Here is a 26,366-nt window from a genome sequence, read left to right as displayed (position 1 = left end):
GTGGGTATAAGGCAGAACTATTTAAGAGCTTATGGGGAAGCTCAACTGGGCTATGCCAAGCTGTCTGTTTTAATTAATTGCATTAACAGTGTGTTTTATGATTTTAGCAGAATTTTGTACTGAATTAATTGCCATTACCTTCCTTGGGCCCTGACTCCTAACATAAAAAGACTCTAAATAAAGAATCCTCTAGTGCTTTGGCCTTGATCAGCCACTATCAGCCCCTCTACTAGTACTGTTCTCCATCAAGCACCTGTTGCCAGTCTGTCTAGCTGCAATGGCCCAAACGCTAGAACAGAGTGCCTGATGGAAGCTTAGTTCACTGCTGCAACAACCAATCAAACATCTAACATGGCTGCTACACTAGGGCTGTGCTTGCCAAAACTTGAGGTGGGTATTTTTTTTGTGTGCAGCCTGTGCAGGCTCAAAAGTTGTCAAGTCATGATTCCTAGTCTCATGCAGACTTAAACCTCACCCTAAACAGCCTAGGAAGTGGGGAACACATTACAAGTTGCTAGGGGAATGCTAGTGGGAGAGGTTAATCTTCCCTAACTGTAGCCTGGAGGGGAGGCATAGAGACTCACAAAATGATGCCCCTAGCATACATGGTGGCAAATGTTTATACAGCTGTTTTTGTTCTTCCAGAAATGTTGGGGCACTGAGGAGAGACAGTGACATAGAATCGGCAACAGAAGTGAGTCTTTTGTTTTTCCTAGGCAGGAAGAGCTGCGCCTGGATGAGAGGGCAGCAATGAGGGAGTCGTTTTCAGCAGACCAGTGACTGACAGGGACTTATTTTACCACGAAGAATTCCAGCCAATTAGGATGGTCCCAATTTGTGTTTTTATACTTAGTGAATCAGTTTTCTAGGTTGGATCCAGAAGTCTGTCAGCAGGGATGATCTTACCCAACGGGCAACAGGAGCAGTTTGGGGCTCAAGCAGCTGGCTTCTGGCAGCAACATTGGCTCCTACCCATTTTGCACAGGGCAAAGACCACTCTATGCTTGGCTCTGATGAAGGTGGGCAGGGACAGCAGTTTTGGGACCCCATTCTGGACTTCTTCCCAAGTCCCCTGAATCACTGAGACTGTCCCTGTCTGTCAGTGCAATGAACGTCCATCTTTGACATGTTCCCCTCCCCCTCTCAGTGCCTTCCAGCTCCAGGAAAGCTGATTCCTGTGGTCGCAGGACTTGCATGGTGTAATGTACTCGAAGACGAGACGTGTTGAAGGCAACATACTTTATTAGCTGATACATCACAAGAGGGCGAAACGCGAGCCGGGTCCTGCTTTATATACAATACCCGGAACAGCCCTCCAACTGGCCCAGTCCAATCCTGGCCAGTCAAACTTCCTGCCACAGATCTTAATTGGTGGAGTACTTTCGCGCACTACACTGAGGAGGACTTCCTCTGGTCACCTCTGCCGCGTCCCTGTGCAGTACTTCCGGGTTTCATTGCAAGACACAACACTCCTCCCCACCTAGTTCAAGACACATAGTTCTTCAAGTAGGCCGGGGCCCTGCGTTCCTGGGTTGACCACCTTGGGGTTATTTGGGGCGTTGGAGCTGCCACCATGGAGGGGGTCTCTTCTCGGGGACTCGCCATCGGCGGATGGCTGCCCGGCTCTGGTTGCAGTTCCGGAACCGCCAGTCTGGGTGGGTCATACTCTCCGCTGGTTGGCCCTTCCACTCACATTGTCGGTAGGGTCGGCGCCTGTGGGGCCGCTTCCGGGGGTTCCGTTGCTAGCTCTCCCCTGCTCGCCGCTTCCCCAACCCCTGTTGATTCTTCCGGCAAGGTGTGGCGGCGCAGCTGGTCTATGTGCCTCCTTAGGATCTGACCCCCCTCCGACGAGACCTCGTACGAACGGGACCCCATTACTCGAAGCACCTGACTGGCAACCCACTCTGGGCCGCTTGCGAAGTTCTTCGCATAGACCAGGTACCCCGGAAAGAATCCCCACGCCGCTTCCCTGACTTCGGGGGAACTGCGGACATCTGTGGCCCTGTCTGGGTGTAGCCTGTCCAGCCTCGTAATCAGTTTCCTCCCCATTAGTAGTTTGGCGGGGCTTGACCTGGTGACGGGGTTGGGGGTAATTTTGTTGTGAAATAAGAACGCTGCCAGGCGGTGGTCCCAGTCCCCCTGTACGATGTGACCCAGGGCCTCTTTGGTGGTGCGCACCATGCGCTCTGCCTGGCTGTTGGTGGCTGGATGGAAGGGGGAGGACCGGATGTGCTTGATAAGGTACCTATTTACAAACTCCCAGAATTCCCAGGAGGTGAAAGCGGTCCCATTGTCTGTGACCAGGGTATCGGGGATCCCGTGCGTGCAAAAGGCCCTTCGCAGGGCTCTGACCGCTGCTGCTGTGGAGGTGGAAGCTACGGGGATCACCTCTAACCATTTAGTATATGCATCGACCAGGATGAAGAATATTTGGCCCTGGTATGGGCCTGCAAAATCTAAGTGTAGGCGGGACCACGGCCGGTGGTTGGACTCCCAGCAGTGGACGGGGGTGCTCGGCGGATCGGGCCGGGATTCCTGGCAGAGTTGGCACCTTCTCACCCACCCCTCTATCTCTTCATCCATACCCGGCCACCATATGTAACTGCGGGCCAGAGCTTTCATCCTCACTATCCCCGGGTGTGTTTCGTGTAAAGCGTCTAATACTTGCTTCCGCATGGGGGGGGGAGCCACCACCCTGCTACTCCAGAGTATGCATCCCTTGTATGTGGATAGCTCGTCTTTGCACGATGCGAATGCCCTGAATTCAGCGTCCACTTTGCCCGTAGGCCACCCCCTTCCCACCCAGTCCAAAACTCGTGCGCGTATACGGTCCTTGCCTGTGGCCCGAGCCACCTCAGCGGCATGGAGGGGCCACTCGGGTAAAGACTCCAGCAGCATCACATGGTGGGCCGGGGCAGGATCTGGGTCCATCGAGGGGAGCGGCAGGCGGCTAAGGGCATCAGCGTGCCCCATGGCTTTGCCCGGGCGGTGCACCAGGGTGTATGTGTATGAGTTCAAAAACTGGTTTCACCTCAGGACTCGCTGTGATAAGATTTGTGGGGTCTGACGGTCTGGAGCAAGGAGGCCCAGGAGCAGCTTATGGTCCGTGGCAATCATGAAACGCCTACCATACAGGTAGTCATTGAATTTGTGTACACCCACCATGATTGCCAAAGCCTCCTTGTCGATCTGAGCATAGTTGCACTCTGTGAAGGTCAGGGTTCTCGAATAGTACGCCACCAGAACCTCCCTCTCTCAGGCGGCTGCTGAACTCCTCCGCATCCGGGGCGGCGATTAGAATGTCATCGAAAAACGGTTGCACTCCGGGGATCCCTTTGAGAAGAGAGTCCATTATGCTCTGAAAGATCCCTGGAGCTACACTAACCCCAAATTGCAATCGCCGTACCCTAAAAGCTCCTCTGTGGGTCACAATTGTCTGCGCTTCTGCTGTCTTGGCATCTACCGGGAGTTGCTGGTACGCTTGGGCCAGGTCCAGTTTCCCAAAAATCTTAGAGCCTGCTAAGGCCACCAGGACATGGCTGACCACTAGAATGGGGTAGGTGTTGTCCTGGAGCGCTTTATTTATAGTGCACTTGTAGTCAGCGCATATTCTCACATCCCCGTTTGGCTTCACTGGTGTGACTATGGGAGTTTCCCAGGCCGCATAGGACATTGGTTCTAATACTCCCTGGGCCGTGAGTCGGTCCAGCTCCGCTTCTATTTTGGGTTTTAGCGCGAACGGAACTTGCCTGGCCTTTAGTCTGATTGGTCTAACTAGGGGATCGAGAGGCAAGGTGATGGGCGGCCCCTTGTAACTCCCCAGGGACCCATCAAAAACTTCAAGGAATTCCCGGCACACGTTCTCGAAGTTGGTTGTTTGCAACTGCTCCACCCCCACTAATTGAATACCTAACAGCTGAAACCAGGCCAGTCCCAGTAATGTGGTGAGCTGGCGCTTTACCACTAGAATGTCCAGTGGCCCCTTGAAGGTCCTTCTCTCTACCAGTACCCTGGCCCAGCCCAAGATGTGAATGGGGTTTTTCTGGAAGTCCCTCAGTATAAAATCAGCTGGTCGCAGTTGGAGCCAGCGGTGGGGGCAGTTTCCTTAGGGTCTCCTCCGAAATTATGGAGATGGAGGAGCCCAAGTCCACCTCCATTAGGCATGAAGCGCCCTTGATGAGGATCGACATTCTGACCTTGTCGGGGGCGGAGAGGGGCAAGTGCATTACCTGCAGGCTAGTAGATGATGTTGTGTGGGCATCGGTTGAGTCATGGTGCGCGGTCTGGCGTCTGCGATTGGCCTTGGCCCGGCAAGCCCGCGCTATGTGGCCCATCTTTTCGCAGTTCCTATAGTCCATGTTGCGATAGGGACAGTCCCGCCGCTCGTGGGGGTTGCACACTTGCTGTTGGCCGGTCTCTCTGTTGCTCGTTGCTGCGTGGGGCTCTTGGGCCCATTCCTTGTTGGCGGTGGAGCTGGAAGGCCTCTTCGTCCTCCGGGTCGCTGGGCACCATCTCTTCCTGGTGGACTGCTTCTCCGTGTGGGTGGTTGTACGATTTGGTGGCTCTCTCGAACTTTGTTGCTTTGTTGAAAGCTTGTTGCAGGGTGAGCTCCTCCTTTGCAAAGAGCTTTTACTGCAGCCTTTCGTCTCGGAGGCCCCAGATGAATCGGTCTCTCAGGGCTTCCTCCCGCTTGTCGAAGCCACAGTTCCCTGCGATCTGGCGGAGAGCGGCCAGGTAGATGGCAGCCGTTGCTCCAGGCCCTTGATCTCTCTTGTGGAAGAGGAATTGGCGGGCGATGATGGAAGGCTGGGGCAAGAAATGCCCGGTGAGGAGTCTGACGATCTCCCCGTATGTTCTCTCGGTGAGCTTCGCAGGGGCCGAGAGACCTCTGGCGATCTCGAAGGTGGCCTCCCCGCAGACACTCAGGGGTACGTCCCTCATGCGGCTGTCATCGGTGATCATGTTTGTACATAGGTAGCATTCAACCCGCTCTGTGTAGGTCTCCCACCTCTCTGGGTTGGCGGGGTCGAACTCAGCAAGATGGCCCGTCGTTACACTCGGGTTCGCCATGGCGGTGGCGGGCGCTTCTGTCTCTTGCGGCTCTGCGCCTTCCTCGTCTCCAGCCAGGTCAGCGACTTCCCGCTTGGGGAGTCCTCCTAGCTAGATCCCACCTTCATCGCCAGTGTAATGTACTCGAAGATGAGACGTGTTGAAGGCAACATACTTTATTAGCTGGTACATCACAAGAGGGCGAAACGCGGGCCGGGTCCCACTTTATATACAATACCTGGAACAGCCCTCCAACTGGCCCAGTCCAATCCTGGCCAGTCAAACTTCCCGCCACATATCTTAATTGGTGGAGTACTTTCACATGCTACACCAAGTGACCAGGGGACTTCCTCTGGGCACCTCTGCCACGTCGCTGTGCAGTACTTCTGGGGTCATTGCAAGACACAAAACATGGAATAATAGCTATGCAGGTCTGGAGGGCTGCACTACAGAGGGAAAAGGAGGCAAAGTGGCTATCTCTGAGCATCACGGTGTCTCCTGCATTGGTTATGCAGATGCACTAAATAAAGTTCCATTCTCTTTAGGACACCAAGTAGGAGTTTCAACAGCAGACAGTAAAAACCAGGGGACCTCTTGAGAGCTCAAACATTAGTTGCAAATGTCCCCATCAATGCTTCAAAGTTCCACAGTGGGAATTAGTTGCCAAACCAATTGTTTCAAACTCTAGGAGGGTGGAAAGCCTTTGCAGCCAATCACTGCAAATTATATCAATCATTGATTCCTATGGATAGCAAGTAAATTAATGGGATGCAGGTATACTTTGTATAGCGCTGTTGCATAACAGCAACACAGTGAACATATGAAAATTATTTAAGAGCTGATGAATCATCACGACAACTGTGATGATAATGCCACTGCAAAAGCTGATGCAGAATTCCTGTAAAGCTATGTGGATGGAATAACTTGGGGGGGGGGGTAACCCCCCCAAGTCTACCCACTCAAGATGTGGATAGTTTGTTGCCATTGCAAAAACCATAAGGGATCTTAGCCCAGGAGTGAGGAACTGCTGTTCTCTTCTTCCTTCTTTTGCCTTTAATCAGATTCTGAAGTAGGAACAGGAATAACCTGGCAAGGGATCAGGGATGATGTTTGTGGTCTGGCTGCAGATAGGGAACATGGAGGAGGAAGAGTTTATTTCTCCAAGGTCCAAAATCTCTCTGCAGAGGCTTGTTCTCTTGTCATTTCAAGGTCCATTCTGAACCTCAGTCTTGAGAATCAACCATCAAGCAATAATGTGACATTTTATACATTAAGTTTGCACCCTCATGTGAGCTCATGACAGTTCTAGCCTTTGCTTCTGCCTCACTGATTCCTACCAGTAGAGGGCAGTGATACGCATACACAAACCTGTTTTTGAAAAGCTTTAGAGAGGGGGAGGAAATCAAGTCAAACACTGATTAAAAGTCCCCAACCCTCTATTTTATATGGATCCAAATGGGTACTCTTTCCTACAGTCATTCTTGAGTGTTTTGTGCCTGCAGAAAGTATGGTAAGAGAAATGAAGCTTCCAGTAAAAGGAAAAAAAGCTGAACATAAATGTGGATTTATAGTACAGAGAAAAGGGTTGTAACATCCTCTGGAAAATGTCTATATTGCCTAATGCTTTACCTATATTAAAAGGGTGAGGGTATATATATATATATATATATATATATATATATATATATATATATATATATATATATATACACACACACACACACACACACACACACACACATACTATCCTTGTATGTGTATATAGGTGGCCAAAATGATAAACCTTCTGTGTCAGGGCATTCCATGGGGTGTATGTGTATGATGGGTCTTGGACCAGGGCATTTGTTTACCCAGTTCCTGTAACACACCTGATCATGTGCTGATGCCTGTGTATTATTTCTGATGATGTAGGAAAAAGTTCTAGATGCAGGCTAGAGTGGTTTTCTGAGAGCACCCTCATTCCAGTGGCCTGAGAGGAGAATGGACATTCAAGAAGCTTTGTAGAACTTAGTCTCAGAACAAAATGTGAAAGTTGGCTCAAGATGCAGATACTGTTTCTACTTTAAGGGGAAAATCCCTTAACAATCCGGCAAACTTAAAAGAGGTAGCAAAATCCAGGCAGCAAGAAGACTTGCGAGGCCTCATTTGACATATGCAAGCAGGAAGACTGTTGTACTCTAGAGAGGAAGAAGCAGGAAGCAGAGAGAAACAGTATCTAAGGGAAAGGAAGGGAGACAGACTGCTTGCTGTTACCAGATTCTGTGAGAGTCCATACTTATCCAGTATCCCTGAAGTGCTGCAAAGAAGACAGCAAGAGCATCACACAGCACCAACTGCTGCAGTGCTGAGTAAGATCCTCCTACTCCATTTCCCACTACCTTATGTGGGCTCTCAAGCATTGTTTTTGATTTCATAACATTGAAAGCCTTAAAAATTTAACATGAAGACTGGAAGACTACCTGGCAATTGTCTAGCAAAGCTTTTCCTTCGGTGAACATGGTGCTGCCGCTCACAAAACCAAAGAAGGCCTTAACCAACAGGATTTTTGCAAAAAGGCTATAGTGTTTCCCCAATGTTCATTTAGGCCAGTACTATTACTGACAGCCACTCTGCAAGCAGCTGTCTTTCCTCAGCCTTACCATTCTTGAGATGGAGACACCAGGGACTGAACTCAAGGCTCCATGGATCACCAAAGAAATATGCATTCTTTCCCTTCGGAAATAATAAATACAAGTTGAGTGGGACTGGGGGGAGGGGGAAACAATAATTTGAAAATCTCACTCCACCGCTCAATATCTCACCAGTTCCAGAATTCTCTGAGGTTTCAGCAGGTCCATTATTCCTCACCTTTTTGCTTCAGCTAGCACTCGGTTGTCCGCAACACTCTCTGCTCCTGAAGGATATTCAGTTCTCTTCAGACTGTTTTTTTCCCCTGAGGGGGGAGTAGGTCTTTTTTTTTTTAAATGAATGTTCAGCTATATTTTTCTGCATACTCTGGTTAAGCTATATGCTTGCATTTGTACATCACAGGTAATTGGGCCTAGTTTCAAACCTGGATTCTTTCCTCACTTTCATGCAAGAGGTAGGGGACACTTACTCTCCTTCCTCATACTCCTGCAAGATCTGAACTTGGCAACAAGCTAGAATCATGCCCATTCAGGCCTTGCCAACTCAGTATGATGTCTGAATTTGGCCCTTATCTGTGGCCTGGTTTTGGGGCTTTCATAAGCCACATCCAGGCCACCCACATCATGAATGACTGGGGAGGGGGAAAGTGTGAGCCATGTATGCATGTCTAAACCTCAATGGCTATAAGGAGAAAGCATTCTCAATTCCTTCTTGCAAACAATGCAAGTAGAAATATGACCTTATGATAGTTTAAACAGTAATAAATTAGACAGCTGAGCTTCATGAAAATAGTTAAATGGTCAGTCCAGGAACTCTTGTATCTGTCTTATTTAAGTTGTATGTTCATAGGGTATTTTAGGTAGTTTTAACAACAGTACAGAATGTTCATTTTAAAATGGTGGCACAATGCAGACTTAATTTTTACACATCTAAAGAACAGCAATGAATAAAGCTTATTGAGAAATATGCAAGCCAATTTGCTTGATTTAAAAAAGCAGAAGCCCTTTGATAACAAAAATGGGTTGATTAGTTGTAAATACTCATTTCTGACATCTAATGAATACACCGGAAGTTGTACTTTCAGATAGCCATGTTAGTTGACTCACTGCACTGCAATCATGAGTTATATGTGAACTGTGGAGAAAAGGGAAGTGAAGAGTGGTTTTGCTGTTGTTGCTGTTTCAATTTTATCAAAGAAAACCAAATTCTGACATAAAAACGCGATTTAAGGCTTTTGCAGTGCAACCCTAAGCAGAATTACACCTTCTAAGCCCACTGGCTTCCACAGGCTGTTGAGTTCATTAGTACCTGTGTGTCCAGAGCTATGTGCAATTGATGTAAAATACTTTTTAAAATGTTTAAATAACCAAAAACTCTATGTCAAGAAAAGAGGAATCAGGAAGCCATTTTCAATTGTGCTATTGATAATGTGATATTCACATTTTTTGTTTATATTCTGCTTCTGTCAGTCAAGGGCAAAAAAAATGTGCAGGGAAGCTATGGCCTCCGGAAGTCTAACTCATCCCGTCTCCCACTCATGGCATTGTCCACACATTTTAAGCCTATATTTGCTGCCAAATGGGTTGAAGTCTTGTTCAAGGAAGGAAAGAAAGTAGGTGAAGTTCTCAGGGTGAATTTTTTAGCCCCCGGACAAATTCTGTATTGTCTGGCTTTTACAATTGGTGTAATTACTAAATACATAAATGATCAGACTGATTCCTTTAAACATTTAGCAATATGTATAAATTTCCACGGGTACTTTATCTGCTGCAAAGACCTGGAATCTTATCTAGGTGGTGCAATGTTAGTTTACATTGCGCATACTCATTTGGCAGGTTTGCACTTGAGCCAGCCATGAGAGCAAGTGTTCCCAAGCAAACTGCCCAAATGGAAACTTCTGATGCCATTGGTTTGATGCTTGTGCACTATAATTGATGTTTGGGAAATCAGCAAAGAAAGCTCTGAGTGACCAAACACTATTCTGGTCATGTGACCTGCACAGCAGTGCTGGGAATTAACTAGGAGCACCTCCAGATCCTAATGTACATACATCTGTCCTTCAAAACTCTAGTGCTTAGCCACAGGTAGGCAGGTGGTCCATTGAGCTTTAGTCGTGGTGAGGGAGGCTGATTGCCCTGGGTGATGTGGAACACATAATGTCTTTGTTCAGGCATCTCTCATAGGATCCTGAGAAAACAGCTAAATAGGAATTCCAGACAGGCTTGGATTCTGGTTACGTGAGTGAACTTTCAGGTTGAAATGGACCAGGGTGGGGTGCTCCAAGGTGACAGTACAGAGAAGAAAGGGGGAAATCACTGTGTGGTGGTGTGCTAGAGTTTTATCACATTTATCTAAGAGGGTGACAATAGATGGCCAAATTGTTATCTAAGGTAACACCCAGTCGGTAAAAAGACACTTGGCTCCGGGTGAAGATGTTCTTCCTCTTCTTCAATCTTCTATTGTCACCAGTGTTTTGTCCAAGGTTTCGCTGGACAAAGACAGTGGCGGTTGAACAGTTGGCCACGCCTGGGGTGGGTCAATTGCCTGCAATTACAGGTGACACCTGGCGAGTACGTGAGCCGTTCGCTTCGCTGGAATGGAGTCTGGCCTGGTAGGAAGATGGCTGCATGTGGTGTTAGCCCTCCACAGTGGATTCCATGGTTAGTGCTTCAAAACTGTTTGTCTGGATAGCTCCTGGTGGCGCAGTCTCCTCCGCTCCACGGCCGAGATGGATGTCATACAGAATGGCAGGAAGCCCTCTGTTCTCCTGGTGGGCACTCTTGTACCGGTCTTGAGTGCCTTCGTAGCATTATGGCTGCTAGTACTGCGTAAGTCCCTTTCACCCCTGGATAGGTTCACTCACACTCTCTGGCCAGATGTGTGTGAGTTACTTCTCCCGGTGCTCTGGCAATCAAGTTGGTGACTACGATGTTCTGTAAGGGGTTTTTCCTCACACAAGCAGGGGGAAAACCGAGGGGGGGGAAGCTGGCCTGGGGCCCCTAAAGGCACAGGGGTCCATAGGCCTACTTTGCCTAATTGTTAATACGGCCCTGTCGATGCAGACTGGTTTCTGGAGCCTGTTATAGCTTTACTCTGCACATATTTTTGGAGACAAATGTAAATTATTTTTACTCAGGTGATTGACAACACAATCCTAAGAAGACCAGGGGGAACAAATGGAACAAAATTGGAGTCTAGTGGCACCTTTAAGACCAAGATAGTTTTATTCAAAGTGTGAGCTTTTGTGTGCCATGCACACTTCCTCAAATGGTATGAAATGGAAACAAATGATAAACAGTTGGTAAAAAGACTGTGCAATGTAAAAGGCAGTTTTATGACATTTCTGCATAGCTCTAGTGACTGAAGATTAGCACATTCATAATAATGGTGATAACACAATTTTCCTATCTTTGTTAAATTATCTAATACCTATAGTGAGTATAAAAGCCCTTTATCTCAATTCAAACTGAAAATGCAATCGAGCTTCCCGATTAGTTCAGCAGTTTCACACTGGAGTCTCTTTTGAAGTTCTTTTGCTAAACTATGGAGACTTTCAGCAGCAAAGTATCTTGAGAAACTGAAAGGATTTCCCACTGGTTCTGAATGCTGCCATTTTAACACTACACTTGTATCCATTATTTTGTGTAGGTATTCACTGGACAGACTTACACAAAGGGCATTGCTGGCCTGTGGTAACATGTATTATGTTGGAGGAAGAGCAGGTGAATAATCCCCTAGTAGGACAGCTGATATCATTAAATTCCTGGATGGGGGACTGGGATGACATTTGGGTTTGCTTCACAACCTAAATAGGAAGAAGCTGATTTCGATTAAGGGGCTATCTATAAGAAAGGGGAAGCAAAGACCTATTAATACAAAAGTAACATAGTCCAGGATGGGGTGTGAATTTATAATGACACATTTAGGAGCTGTAGCTGGGAAGAAATGGTATTTTACATCTCTTTGCAGTAGGCTACTTGTGGGAACCAGTATGGCTAGGAAGCATGTATTGTTGCCAGCTACTACTGCTGTTTTAAATGGGCACTGTGTGCGCCTCTACACTTCACAACCCATTCTCTATCCTTCTGTTCGTGTGAACTGGTAAAACAGACTCTGGTCCTCAAAACCTCAAAATGGGGAAGAACCAACTGACTATCCCCGGGCCAAAGGAGGCAAAATTAAAGAGTACTCATACATGGGCCTTCTCCATTACGGCTTCACACCTATTGAACCAGCTCCCAGAGGAAGTGCGGGCCCTGTGGAGCCTTGAACAGTTCCGCAGGGCCTGCAAGACCTTCCTCTTTAGGATGGCCTTTACCTGACTGAATGATTGATGGACTCGTCTTAAGTGATTCCGCCATCATACATACTTGCATCTAATAGAATAGCACCAGAAATGTTAATTTTAAATTGGAATGTTTTAAGTTGAATGTTGATTTTAAAATTTGTTGTATAACTTATTGTACAGATTGATTATGTTGTTAGCTGCCCTGAGCCTGCTTCGGCGGGGAGGGCGGGATATAAATAAAATATGATTATTATTAAAACCTTACACCACAATAAATCTTTAAGGTGACACAAGACAATGGTTTAAGTTCCAAAAACATAAAGCAAGATTGGACCAAATTATTTTTAAAATGCAGAGTAAATTCTTTTGAGTCTTCTATAGGCTGGAAAATCACCAGAAAGAGAGGAAAGGTCACAGTTTATGCAGTTCTCCCAGATTTTTGTAAGGCTTCTGTTGTCTGCAGCAGGTTCCTCTGCCTCACATCCAACCTGAGGGGGAATCCCATGCAACTTGAAAACTTGTTCAGGGTTTTATTAAATACTTAATTGGTCCAAAGGTAATAGAATGGCTTCTGGAACCCGTCATAGCTTTACTCTGCATATATTTTGGAGACAATGCAAATTATTTCTACTGAAGTGCTTGACAACATGATCCTAAGTGGCTAAGCCCATGCTGGTGTAATGTGGCAATAGCACCTCAGCAGTGCCTGGGGTTTATGGCTGAGCTGCCTATTGTGAATGATAATGGCATTATGGGGGTTTGACACTAAGTTCAGAAAAAAATGTTTTATTAACAAACAGGCTCCATATTTTAGATATAAATATATAGAGATATAGGTAAAATTTTAAAAGTTAGCCTTTTATTTTTAAATTTTAATTTTTAAAAAAACATTTTAAAATAAACCTGTTTCCTGTTCTGTGGCATAAAAGAGTTGTTCAGCCTGCTGCAAACACAGGTAGGACATTTTGCTTCATTTTAGTAGCTTCATCAGCAGCAACCAAGAACCATTTCACATACCTGATTAGAGGTATAGTCTAATTTGTTGCCAAGTATACCCTCAACAAAGAGCTATAGCCAGTTATAACTCTCTGTCTTATTAGCGTGCCTATATGACATTTTGTAAACTTGTTTTTCTTGTACTGATGCCTTAATTTTTTAAGATATACATTTTAATCATCTGTTATCACCGATTAAAACATAGCATCTGAAGAAACTGTTAACTGTCCTCCCTTGCATGCTAAAGCCTGACTGCTGTGATTAGCGTCCCCATTCCCAGAATATTAAATACTAAGCATCATAGTTTAAGAGACAAAGGAAGCAGGGTGGAATTACTAGTGCTCTGGATCAATAGTACTGTAATCCCTACAAGGCTCATTGTTAGTCCCTCCGCGTAAGCTTGCTGGAAATTTTCATGCTACGACCTGCCTACATAATATTCCATTCACTTCCACCGAAGCCCCTTCCCGCGCTTTGCTTATAAGTACTTGATACGCAAGATTCCACAAGCCCCGCCTCTCGCTTTTGATAGGCTCCTCCGGTTCTCTCATCATCTACTAGAACAGCTGATTGGTTCCTTGTAAAACGGCGAAAGAAGAGAAGGAAGCTTTTTTTAAAGCTGAAAATCACGTAGAGTAAGAAAGTTACTATCAATCAAGGACTCAAAACGTAAATAGCTAAAGAGCTAGAATCTGCTGAATATTTCATGGGGTGCGCGGCATGTGCACGAGTAGTGCTTGAGGTCCGTTTTGTACCCAGATCGATTTTAGAATTGATACGTGTTGTTTATTTCTATATATCCAGATATAAAATGCATAAATTTAAACAATCCCCTTCTCTCACGCAGCCGATGGAGGCGATTCTTGTTATTTACAGCGCAAGCAGTGCCAGGTTATGGCTGTTCTTTTTGATTTTCACATCCCTATTTAATCCCTTCCACCCACCTTGGAAGAGCCTACTCAAGCCCGTGGTGGTGGTGCATGGCTGTGGATCTGAGGCACGGAATCTGGTTCACGCGGTAAACCTATGCAAATATATCTGGGAGTAAGCCTCACTGAACACAGGTAACGTATCCGACGAAGGGAGCTTTGACTCTCGAATGCTTAAATCCCGGAAATCCTGTTGGTCTCTAAGGTGCTCCCGGACTCGATCGTAGTTCTACCGCGGACTAACGCAGCTACCCTCTGAAACGAAGCCCGGGGGTTTTCTTCTGAATGAACGTGCACGTCTCATCAGCTATATGGACCGCCGGCTGAGGGAGAGATTTGGAAACCAGTTGTGGCCTGTTGCGCGTGGCTTCCTCCGTTTCCCACGACAAGAGGCTCCGGAGTAGCCCACGAAGCTTCTTGTCATTTCGAGCCGAAGGGAGGCAATTCCCTTTCTAGGACAGGCAAGGAGGGTCAGAGGGGAGACTACCGTGACGCTCTTAGAGTCGAATAACTCTAGAGGAGTCGGTCTGCCGCCCTGGAATCACACAAGTTTCCCTGCTGCCGTCCTCTTAGGTACTAGAGCGGTCGTAAATCACCCAAGGCTGAAGCGCTGACGGCAGTGAAATGGCTTGAATACTTTATACAGCTATTGCAGCTCGCCCTTTCTGAGAGAGAGAGAAACGGCAGGCCAACTATAAACCTCTGGTTCTGGAACAGTCTCATAGACTTCAGTTAGACCATTCTAAGAAAGGATAGTTTATCGACTACTCCTAAGGAAGGGACATAACAGGGTGTCCTGTTCTCCAGTCCTCTGCCAGGGAGAATGCAGCCGGGTTTCCTGAACACTGGAGTATCCCAGCTGTATGTACATAAGCACTATGTATATGAACGATTCTTCCTGCTTCTCTTCCCCTTTTAGGTCACATGGGATGAGGCCAGAGGTGTGTAAAGCACGCGAAAGAAACAAGGCTACATTCTCTTCAGACGGAAAAGGATGAATTGTACATTGCACAGAAATCCCCTTCCCCTAGTACATAAAAAACGACTAGAAATGTAATGGGTGAACACATATCCCATTTTTTTTTTAAGCGATTCTTACACTGCAATCCGAAAAACACTTTCCCGGGTGTAAACCCCATTGAATAGACCTGGTTAGGATTTTTTTAATCTAATTTTTTTTTGGGGGGGGGATTTCAAGCCTAGTGACAGAGCTGCCTTCCAGAAAACGGGCAGAGAAGGAACTGCCGCGTCGCCTTTAAGGTTGGCCTCCCTGGCTTGCTCTTTCCCGCCCAGGTCCCGCCTTCTAGAGCATGACACGCCGATCGGATGGCGAAGCCCCTTTTTAATTGAGGCTGTCAGGCAGAACCCACGATGAAGCCAGTGGGAGGACTCTGTAGCAGAAGCGCCTTTAACCGGAGCAAGTAGTTGCTACCTTTCCAGGGAGGGGAAAAGGGAGCTAAGGAGCCTTGTCCTCTGCAGCAAGCACCCTCCTCCCAGAGGTGGGGAGAAGAGGCGCACCGTTCTTGGTCTGCCCCCCCCCCCCTGCTTTCAGCTTCTGCAAGTGGAAGGAAACGTCTTTGCAGCAAGTAGACGAGAACGCCAAAGTGCTTTAAGCTTTTGGATCACTAAAGCTTCCGCGAGGCTCCATTGTACTGCGCGGATTTTTTCCCCAACTACTACTTTTTCTTGTCTTCAGGGGCTTGGAGAAAGCTGCAGGGCATTTCCTCCCAGCAACAGCGGTTTGGTTTCTACGCGCCTTCGTCTTGCAAACCAACCCCCTCCCCCCCAATTTTGGCCTTCTCCCCTTGCGATCCTGATGAAAAATCACATCTGGGGCAGCTCCCCTAGGGCTCCCATGGCCGCAGCTATGCCGTGGAAGAGCGTGGAGTGGCTACAGGAAGAACTGGAGTCCAGCGGGGGCAGCTCGCTGTTGCTGCTCGATTGCCGTCCCCATGAGCTCTTCGAGTCGTCGCATATCGAGACCGCCATCAACTTGGCCATCCCGGGCCTGATGCTCCGGCGCCTCAAGAAGGGCAACTTGCCCATCCGCTCCATCATCCCCAACAATGAAGACAAGGAACGCTTCGTCAAGCGCTGCAAGGCGGACACGGTATTGCTGTACGACGAGGCCACGGCCGAGTGGCAGCAGGACACAGGCGCCCCGACCTCCGTCCTCGGTCTCTTGTTACAGAAGCTACGCGACGACGGGTGCAAGGCTTTTTACCTGAAAGGTAAGCTGGTGGGGATGAGGAGGGCAGGGGAGCTCTGGCAAGAGTCTCCCCGCCGGATATCCCGCCGCAGGATTTAGACGCCCCCCCCCCCCCGCCCCGGAGCGGCAGCAGGTCGCGGGGTCTTTTGCCCCCAGCCGAAGCAACTGGCGCGCTTCCCGCCAGTTTAAGCGGTTCCTCCAGCCCCGCTTGATCTGTCATCTCCACGTTTCCCTGCTGGGTCTTGGGATCTTTTTTCACCGCCGCCGCCATGAAATGCCAGAACTCCAAATCTTAGCGCTTTCTTTCCCCACTTCCTGAAAATTCATTTTCCGGAACTTGGGGGTGGATGGGAAAGGACTGTTGCTTCTGAGAAATCACTCTTCCCCCAATATAAAATAAGGGTATTTTCATCGTTTTAAAACAATCAAGCACTGGGTTTCCAAAGGGGATTATGAGGGGGGGGGCGGTTGCCGAAGGATTATGCTCTAACATTAATCTCCCGTTGTTGGTGTTGCTGTGTGTGTTCGAGTGTTTTAATGCAGGATGGTTCCATGTGCTGAGATATTTGACCACTGAGCCTTGGATACTCTTCCATTTCCCCCCTCCTTAGTAGAAAGGGGGGATATTCCTCTGCCCTGTAAAGTGTGTGGGAAGTATTATTCCCTCTTACTACTTCTTTTTTAAAAGGCTATTCATGTCAGATTCTTCTCTATGTGTGAATAGAGAATTTTCAGAACATAAAACAAGTATCCTTCTTTTGGGAATCTCGTTTGTTAAGAGATCTAGTTATGGTTAGCATTTCTGTATTTCACTGTATCTGATTTATTACCCCCTCCCCCCTCTTAAAGAGGATTTCTGATCAACTGCTTGTTTCTGATTCCCTCCCTTCCCACTTGCCTCCTTAAGGGGATCTTCAAATTTTTGGGGGAGGATGGAATGGGAAGGCCTGGTTCATTTGCAGTGGCCCACTTGGCCAGAATACAGTTTTTATGCATGTAGTGCTGCCTGAGAGCAGTTGCTATGATTGATATTTAGGGGTGGGAATACTGATCCTTTGGGTCTTGTCTGTCATTAAGACCCAAATCTGATTGGTGACTAGTCTTTGCAGATGCAGGTGCTTCGAGCTGTGGATGGGAGAGAGAGATGGGTGGCTGGCCTTGCCTTTGGCCAAGAGGCTGTGCTAGATGACCTCTCTGGTTCATTCTGAGTCCTGTGTTTCCTTTTTGGATCTCTGAATGAAATGCATTTGAATGGTGATCTCAATTCATTAAATTCTCCATTCAAATCTAGAGTGGTTTCTTCTGAAAGGGCATTGCTGTAAGTGAGGCTGCACAGGAGAGCAAGGATAAGCATTGCTCTCTTCATCACATACACCAACCACTATGGTCACTGGGTGGCAGGGTTGAGGCAGAAATAGTAGGCGACACTGAATCAAAATGATCTCTTTCAATAAAATGTTTTTTAAAAAAAAAAACACACACACACACACACACACACACAAAAACCATGGGATTTCCGTAGTGGAGGGAGGAGTAAGACTTTTGGGCAGTTTATGGGCTCTAGAGAAGGGATTAAACTGTTTCAACGCGTTCTGGGATCTTTTCTTGCCTACCACTGACTCCTTAGGAGCTGAATTAAAGCTACCTTTCCATTTCTTGAGTTATTTTGACTGAGTGCATTGCCCAGCTTTTTCATTCCATCAGTAGTTTATTTCTTTTCTTGAAGAGTGCAGTATTTAACCTTGATTTTATCTCTCTCAAAAACCCACACACATCTCCTGTAGTTCTTAACTTATATGTAACAGAAGAAAGAGGAGTTAAAGCTGCTGTGTTTCTCTCCCTTTTCTCCTCTGGGGCCTTCTGGGAAATGTTTCCAATTAAAATTCCAAAATGGCTTCTCCATATTGTCTTTCTCTTTTGAGGGGAGGGAAAAAGGGAACCTGTTTTTTTCTTCATGAATGAATATGGCAGGGACTGAGTACTCTGTTCGGTGACCTTACTGCTGCAATGCCAAGCTCCTTAAATTTCCAGGAGACTTTTATAATGGCACTGTTGATCAGATTTAGATAATGATGGTTAAATGCCCATTAGTGTACATTAAAAAGAAAGTAACTTTCCTTTTTCCTAATTGCTAAATTAAAAAATGAATAATTAGGAAGAAGAATTGTTTCTAGTGCTTGCTGCACATTGGCAAAACCTTGAATTTACTTAAAATTGAAGGAAATGTCTCAGCTCACACATTGGCATTTTTAAACTGACAGTTATGATCTTGCAGCCAATGTAGCACAGTACTCAAATATTCTGACTTTAAAACTGGAATCTGATTGTCCCAGTCTCTTAACTTTCTCCCCAGCGCTATTATTTTTATTGCCTGACATGCAGGGGTCATGCTTTCTATACAAGTAGCTCCAAATATATTTCCCTGCGAGAATCTTTCAAGTATTGAGTTCTTTTCAGAATACCTATCACCCTATCAAAAGCTACACTGACTCTCTCTGCAATGTCAATGTGAAATGATCTAGAACTGTTTTGTTCTTTAGATAATTCTGAGTCTCTTTGGTCATCAGACCCAGTGGCTCCTACATTTCTAGCAGTTGTATGAAAGATTAATTCAACAGGTGAAGCTTTCCCATCATTGCACCTCCATGCTAGAAAGCAACAATGGCTGATTTTCTGCCAGTTATATGTTTGTTAAAGGCACAGAAGCCCTGCTAGGAGGAACAAAAAAGACTGCAATGTCAATTGCATGCATTTACATTCTTACCATCAGTTTTATTCACGAAGCAAGCTGTATTATACATGTCAAATCTGTGTCTATGGATTCATGTTTCAGAAGAAGGTAATCAAAGAAACTGATAACTGTTTCTGGACTGTACTGCTTCAGAACTAAGTAATGAGATATGAAGGGTTCTAACTTCTTATCCTTGATATGGTAACATTTTTATTTATTTTTGAGTGAAACAAGCTTCTACTGGCAGTTTGAGTGGTGCAGTCCAGACTCAGGTTTATCACCTTTGGATGAGAACTAGACCTCAGTGGGATAGTGAAAAGGTGATTCCTGTAGTGCAGACTAAATGAGTGTGATCAGTCCCCAAGTTTTTTTTCTTTACTGGTGCTGCTGGGCTACCAAGTGTCACTCTTCTGCCTTTAATATTTTTTTATCATCTGCTAAGGCCTGCTAAGAGTAATGGTTATCTCCATGCTGTGAGAGGGCAAGAAATAGCAGGACACACCTATCAAGCTGCTATTCAAAGTGCAATAATAGGGCAGACCTGTGTTTTTTGGCCAGTTTGGCAACCTGAACTATTGAAGAGGAGGCCTGAAAGAAATGGATGGGGAACCAACCTTCTGATTCTGTCAGTCTTATTGCTAGAAGGAAGCAAGTAATTGAAAATGGAGTGTTTCCTTGGTAATAAGCATTTTCTTATCTGTAGCACTAAAATACAGTGACAATAAAATGGTATTTTCTGTTTACTTTCACAGGTGGATTCAACAAGTTTCAGACAGACTATTCAGAGCATTGTGAAACCAGTCTTGACACTTCTTCTCCCACCAACTCTCCTCCTGCATCAGTTCTTGGTCTGGGTGGGCTGAGGATAAGCTCCGATTTTTCAGATGGGGAATCTGATCGGGAACCAAGCAGTGCCACAGAATCTGATGGGAGCCCGATCCCGAACAACCAGCCTGCCTTCCCTGTCCAGATTCTCCCTTATTTGTACCTGGGCTGTGCCAAAGATTCCAGCAACCTGGATGTCTTGGGCAAGTATGGCATCAAGTACATCCTGAACGTTACTCCCAACCTTCCCAACATGTTTGAGCACGACGGAGAATTCAAGTACAAACAGATTCCCATCTCGGATCACTGGAGTCAGAATCTCTCCCAGTTCTTTCCTGAGGCCATTGCTTTCATTGGTAGGTGTTGGACATCCTGTTCTTGGCGGAACAGCCCCTTTAGCAATCAGTAATTTTCCATAACTAGGATAGAGGGTTCTGTAACTGCTCCTTCCATCTGCCTTTGGTGAATTAGTGTATCCAATTGTACACTTTTCAACTCTGGTACCTGGTGAATGTGCAAATATTGAGCACCCAAGTTTAACCTGTTTGGGCTATATATTAGTTGATTTAATTAGACAAAAGATCACATCCAGTGAAACGTCTAGAAATTTCTCTACATGTGGTAGATTTAGAGGTCAGATTGTGTGGTCATGGTTTTGGGTACCGTTACTATGCGTTATGAAGGCCTTTCCCTCTAATTTGCAGTAAAAATAAGCTGCATTTTGGATGTTATCAAGGGTCTTTTTTTTTGCAGTTTGGTAAAAATCATTATGCTGACCACCTAAAAGCAAATTGATAAACTCCCTGGTTTAAATAGGAGCTTCCTAGAATCACTTTGGATGTTTAAAAAATGCTTTTAGGTAAGAGTAAGAGTCCATTAGCACCTTTAAGACTAACAAAATTTGTGGTAGGGTATGTGCTTTTGTGAATCACTGCTCACTTCTTCAGATACTGATGATATAGGAATACAAGTGATGCTTGATAACTTGTCTTTTTTAAAAAAACTGATTTTTGTATCTGCTTTCAAGCTGCTGAAGAAAAACCCTCTTTGTTTTGTACTAGGGGTTGGGAGAGGGAGCACATAGTAGGCTGGGTCTCTTCTTCCTTGTGCATACCTGACTACATTTGTTTGATGATGGAAGATCACTATTGTAACAGAATCCTCAAACATAACACATAGGCTCCCCCATTTGCTGGTAGTGCTGCTGTTCTGTGTATAGGATGCGAACTACTTATAAGCCTGCGAAGTGCACAGAGCATGGTATAATTGACTCATAATGTACATATACTAGCCACAGATCTGTTTACTGGGCTAATGTTTATGTGCCTGCTTGCACCATGAAGTCTAGCAACATTAAAGCTGCTCGAGTTGCTTTGCAGTATTCTTCCTTTTTTCTGTTGTAAACTAATGCCTGTTGGGGGGGGGGGGCGGGAGCCAGCAGGTGTCCAAATGTATTTAGGCTTGTATTTACACAGATTTTTAAAATCTGTAATATCTATTCTTTCAATTGTATTGCTGTTATCTGTTTATCGGAACTTGTTTTTACTTGAAGGCTTACTGCTAGAGTGTGGTATTGAGACACTGCCTCAGTCAAAAACATCCTTCTGTGAAAACCACACGTTGTGCTTTTGGTTTTTATGACAGGAAATGATTACCTCATTCATTCACTATAAAACCCAAATTAAAAAAAAAAGCACCTGTGTTCAAAGAGAACACCAGAATACCTCAGAGAAACTTTAGCTAGAGAAATAGCTGTGCTGAAAAGTCCTTCCATAGTGATTTGTGCAGTCAGGTGTCAAGGATTCAGTCTGTATTTCCTTCTTTCATCTGTTATCTGTAACTTAAGACTTTCTGCTGCTAGTCAGAGAATAAGATGCAAAGTTAGTCCAGTCCAAATGGTCTTACACTGGAGCATAGGACTGTATCACAGAGTAGCTAGATGACAGTCCGCCAAGGCCTCAGCTTGTGTTAATCTTGTGGACCTCAATGGAATATTCTTCTGAGTATGTATGGCTACAATTGTGGCCTTTGTCACTTGGGTCATGGTGCTGGTTTACTTAAGTAGGCCTAACTTCAGGTAAAGATGTTAAAGAAATGGGACCTTATTCTTCAGTTACATGTAGATACCATCAATAGTTTTTGGCAATGCTTTTAGCCTGTGGAAATATGTTGCTTTGGTCATTAAAATGCATTTAGCCTTTCTTGCCTGCCATTATATGATTGAATGTTTTTGTAAACAATGGTAATTTTGTGTGGAGTGAGAAAATATAATCACTTCTAGCAAACTTCAGCTCCCATATGAAGCTGGCTTTGTGTTCAGAAAATGAGGGACCTGCAAAAGCTAGCAATTGTGGCCTTTGTAGTAGCATTTGGTCATGTGTCAATTTTGCAGAGTCTTGGCTACCAACCAGAGTGTTGCTTAATAGTAAACAGTGTTGAGACCAGAGAGCACTGAACTGCCATCTTAACAAGATGCAGGGAGTACAAGTTTGATGTTGCCCCTCACACTTGTTTCCTTATCTTTCCCATTTATTGCTATTTCCTGCTGCATAAAAATGATTTAAGATTTAAAGAACGAATAGCTTGTAAGCTGTCCTTGCTGTGCAGCACTGGCTGCCACTGTCAGTGCAACTGTACAACATACGAGACTTGCAGATGGCATTTCACTGTAATGGCGGTTGTATGTAGCTTAGCCATGTTTTTCACTCTTGGATTGGAAAAGGTAGAGGCAGGTTTTCAATTAGCCCTGTGTCAATGAAGTGGCTTCTTTAGTATAGAATGCTAACCTTTCCTCTCTTCTCCTTATTTCAGATGAGGCCCGTTCCAAGAAATGTGGTATCCTTGTTCACTGCCTTGCTGGCATCAGCAGGTCTGTAACAGTAACTGTTGCCTACTTAATGCAAAAGCTCAACTTGTCTCTGAATGATGCCTATGATTTTGTGAAAAGGAAAAAGTCCAATATCTCCCCAAACTTTAACTTCATGGGCCAACTCTTGGACTTTGAGCGGACTTTGGGACTCAACAGCCCATGTGATAACCGCTCCCCCAGTGAGCAGCTTTACTTCACCACCCCGACAAATCATAACTTGTTTCAGCTGAACACGTTGGAGTCCACATGAAGGGGATTTTCTTTGGGGCACCCTGAGCCTTGAATAGCTTCTCTTGAGCATTTCAAATTCATTAAAGGAAAACAAGAAAAGTCTTTCTGGTCAGCCATGAAAGAACTGGTTTCTCCAAGCAGAGCTGTCTGATTGCTGCTCTACTGAAAAGGCTTATGCCGTTTATTAGTATTCTGATGCTAATCAAAATGGGTTCAGAGGAGTTACCTTATCAGAGTTATTTAATGTAAGGGGATGGCCTGGCATTCTGAACACAGCTGTTACTGGCAATAACTGCTCTCCTGAGTGTGTAAGGAACTGACACAGCACACACCACCTGTGCAAGCCACACTTGTGTGCAAAAGCTGCTTGTGTGTATGTGAGCTGGGAGTGGAAAGCAAAGGAGACTTTATGCACTTGGCAACCTTGACCAATAAGTGTTGGCCTGAGACTGTTGTTTAAAAAATCCAGTTTACTTTAAAAAAAAAAAGAGGTAATCTTTACTCTTTCTTGGGTTCAAACTCTTTTTAAATATGTATGTTCCTGACTGTTTGTACAGACAAGGTTGCAAAACCAGTATTTTATTCTGTTATTGTTCAAATTCATGTTTTTTAGATAAAGGAGAAGAATCCAATGTTTCTATTGACCAAATGCATTTTGCACACTTTGTAAAGCCTTGATTACGTACTGGCATGTTACTGCGTACTGGGAGTGAGCAAGGCAGACACCTTGCTGCTGCTGTTGGCACCTGGGTGGAGCTTTCATGACTTGTGAGGGCCAGCTGGTGATAACACTCCCTCCATCATGCCCACATTCACAATCTCTTCTGCACTGAATCAGCCAAGGTGACTAAGCGCCAATGTGCATTTTTTTTTTAAAGAACACCACCTTTGCCAAAAACAAACACACCCACACCCCTTCCCTATACCAGTTACCATTCTGGTGTTACCTGAGATTGCGTCTTTCCTAACCTCCATCCAGAGCTGGCAGAAGCATGTTTTAAAGGTTCTCAGTCGCTCTGCTCAGCCTGTTATGACTGTTAACGTCACCCAGCTGGCCTGAAATCATTCCAGCTTCCGAAGCAATGAAAATCTTTTCAACAATGTTGGCATTTATCTAGCGCGCTTGCCTCTTCTGTGGCGGGAGGAGCAGCATGGCAGTGAGGCTAGGCGCAGCCGATGATCTGCTATTTAAGTGGGCTTGTGCTCAGCTAAGACTCTTCTAATGCAGAACAAGAGGACATTGCGTATGAACCACAGGCGGGCATGGGATTGCGCTGTTGGGAAAAGGGGTGGGGAAGTGGGTGATAGCTAAAGCTACTGGAGCTTTCTGGTGAATTTTCTTTTTTCTGGGTAACTTCTTTGCTGTGCCTTCTACAACAAGAAGACTTGTTTATATTTCTCACTAATATATGGGTGGAAATACATCTTGTATTATACTGGAAGAGGGAGAAGTGGTGCTTATATTTTTTTCAGGAGGGCCGAACAGACAAGGAAAATATGTACTGGCTTCAGGGTAGTCCCTCCTTTTTTCCGCCTCCCTTTCCACTTTCATTCTCAAAGTAACTTAAAGCCACGGATTCCCCCCACCCCCAAAATATTCAGTTTTATACTTTTTCAACAAATAAAAACTATCTTCATGTGAAAGAATGTTTAATGCTGTCGCATCAAGAAATTGTGGTGGTTTTTTTTGTTAAATATTCATTCCAGAATATTGGAATGATCTCTTTTTGTTAGTTTGTTCATTTGTTCTTATTTTTTTTTAAAAAAATGTAATAATGTTGGGGTTGTTGGGGTCATTAGGGCAAGAGAAGTGGAGCGCAGTGTGTGGACGAGCAAGCAAGTGGGGATTCTCTTAACTGCATCTTACCTCAAGGAGGCATTTTATTTTTTCAGGGATTTAGACTGTGCATCTGTATCTTGTTAAGCTGGTTTGTATAAAGGCTTCCTGTGCCAATGGTGGTCTTCTTAAAAGATGCATCCTCCTCGTATAAATGAGAGTTTGCTAGTGAGGGACAGCTTTGCTTTCTGTGTTATGAAGGAAAAATGAGTGACCCTATATATCCTGAGCCCAGTATTGGGACTGTGTTTATATTGCAAATAAATATTATTTTTTCTTTAAAACCATCTTTCTATGTTTAAATACTTGTGTTGCCAGTTTCGCTTCCTCCCATTTTCAAAAAGGGAACATTATTCCCTTAGTTTGGAACCCACTTTTCTGACCAGGACTAGTGTTTGCTGGCCAGTGTTCATGTAGTGGTTGGTTTTACACCATTTAATTTTCAAGATCCTGTGGTCAAGTGTGGGGAAAGGGGTCTGATTTAAAGAATAAAGAACAACTGGAAAGTCTTGACCTCATCTTTCTGTCAGAAATATAGCTGGGTATGTGTGCCATGGGCTTCTGTTGCTGGAATGTAGCCAGTTGCTTCATTGGCGGTTATGGCTGGGCTATGTCTCAACATAGTTGGAAGTTTCTATTTGAAAGCTATATATTGGCCACTTTAAAAAACAAGAAAACCCAGAAGTCATTAGGCTCTCTAGATGACTATCACCACAGCTAATTCACCCTTTCAAGGGCTCAATCCTTAGGTGTGCTAAATTCTTGACAGAACCAGTGCTGGAGGGGGTGACAAGTGCTTAGGAACTGTGATGGGATAAGGCTTAATTTGGCAAGGATGAGTTGTATTTTGAACATCTCATGAATTCTGATTGGAGGAGAGAAGCTCAAGTTCATATTAAGCCTCAGACCCTTCTTGACTGGTTGGCCTTAACATTGTCAGAAATATAAATCTGAAGAAGCCACACCTTTACAGTGCAATCTGGGGTTCATTTTGACCCTGTGGTAGCCACTCCTCACCCTGTTTTCATTGCATTTTAGACTTAGAAAAGCTGTTATATTTTGGACAGTCACACTGGGTGCTTTCACATGGTGACTGTTTGCAAGTGGAATTTGCTATTCTTACACAGTAAAAAATCCAGTTGCAAAGTGTACTTTTAGTGTGTGTGAACAGGGACCCACTATGTATCTGTTCACAGGGGGTTTTTTGGTAGAAAAAGCCAGCAGTAACTCATTTGCATATTAGACCACACCCCGTGATGTCACCATTGTTTTGCACAGGAGTTTTTTTGTAGAAAAAATTCCTGCAGAGACTCATTTGCATATTAGGTCACACCCCCTGACACCAAGCCAGCTGGAACTGTGTTCCTGTGAGTTCCTGCTCAAAAAAACCCCTGCTAAAAACACACTTTGCAACTGGATATTGCTTTGGCAAAAGCTACCACCAACAGCGCAAAGATTTTTACTGTATGACTGAAGATAAGCTGCGGCAGCCATTTTGAGGCTGGCTCCACCTCCTCCGTGAGCTGTTTGTGGAAGTACTCACCACACTGTCAGAATTCCAAAAGTGCCCACAGGTTCAAAAACGTTGGATATCCAGATCTAATGTGTAATATCTTTTAAACCTCAGCTTACCTTCAGTCATGCAGTGAAAATCTTTGTGTTGTTGGTGGTAGCTTTTACCAAAGCAATATTTTTTTAAAAAAATCAGAACAGCCAATCAAATTTCTAATGACCAATCAGACGTCTTGCTGGCAAAAGCCCCACCTACTTCCTA

General features: G+C 45.2%; 1 protein-coding gene across 1 annotated transcript; it reads left to right on the top strand.

Moving 5' to 3' along the window:
• The first annotated feature begins 15,263 nt into the window (after positions 1 to 15,263).
• Positions 15,264 to 24,876, top strand: DUSP7 (dual specificity phosphatase 7). The gene is made up of 3 exons (XM_060239961.1): positions 15,264 to 16,121; positions 19,583 to 20,011; positions 22,467 to 24,876. The coding sequence occupies exons 1-3, from the start codon at positions 15,707 to 15,709 to the stop codon at positions 22,772 to 22,774; spliced, it is 1,152 nt and encodes a 383-aa protein (XP_060095944.1). The 5' UTR covers positions 15,264 to 15,706; the 3' UTR covers positions 22,775 to 24,876.
• Positions 24,877 to 26,366: the final 1,490 nt, after the last annotated feature.

Source organism: Heteronotia binoei, chromosome 5, assembly GCF_032191835.1.
Source record: "Heteronotia binoei isolate CCM8104 ecotype False Entrance Well chromosome 5, APGP_CSIRO_Hbin_v1, whole genome shotgun sequence".
NCBI classification, from domain to species: domain Eukaryota; kingdom Metazoa; phylum Chordata; class Lepidosauria; order Squamata; family Gekkonidae; genus Heteronotia; species Heteronotia binoei.
This window is presented reverse-complemented; position numbering and strand designations above follow the sequence as displayed.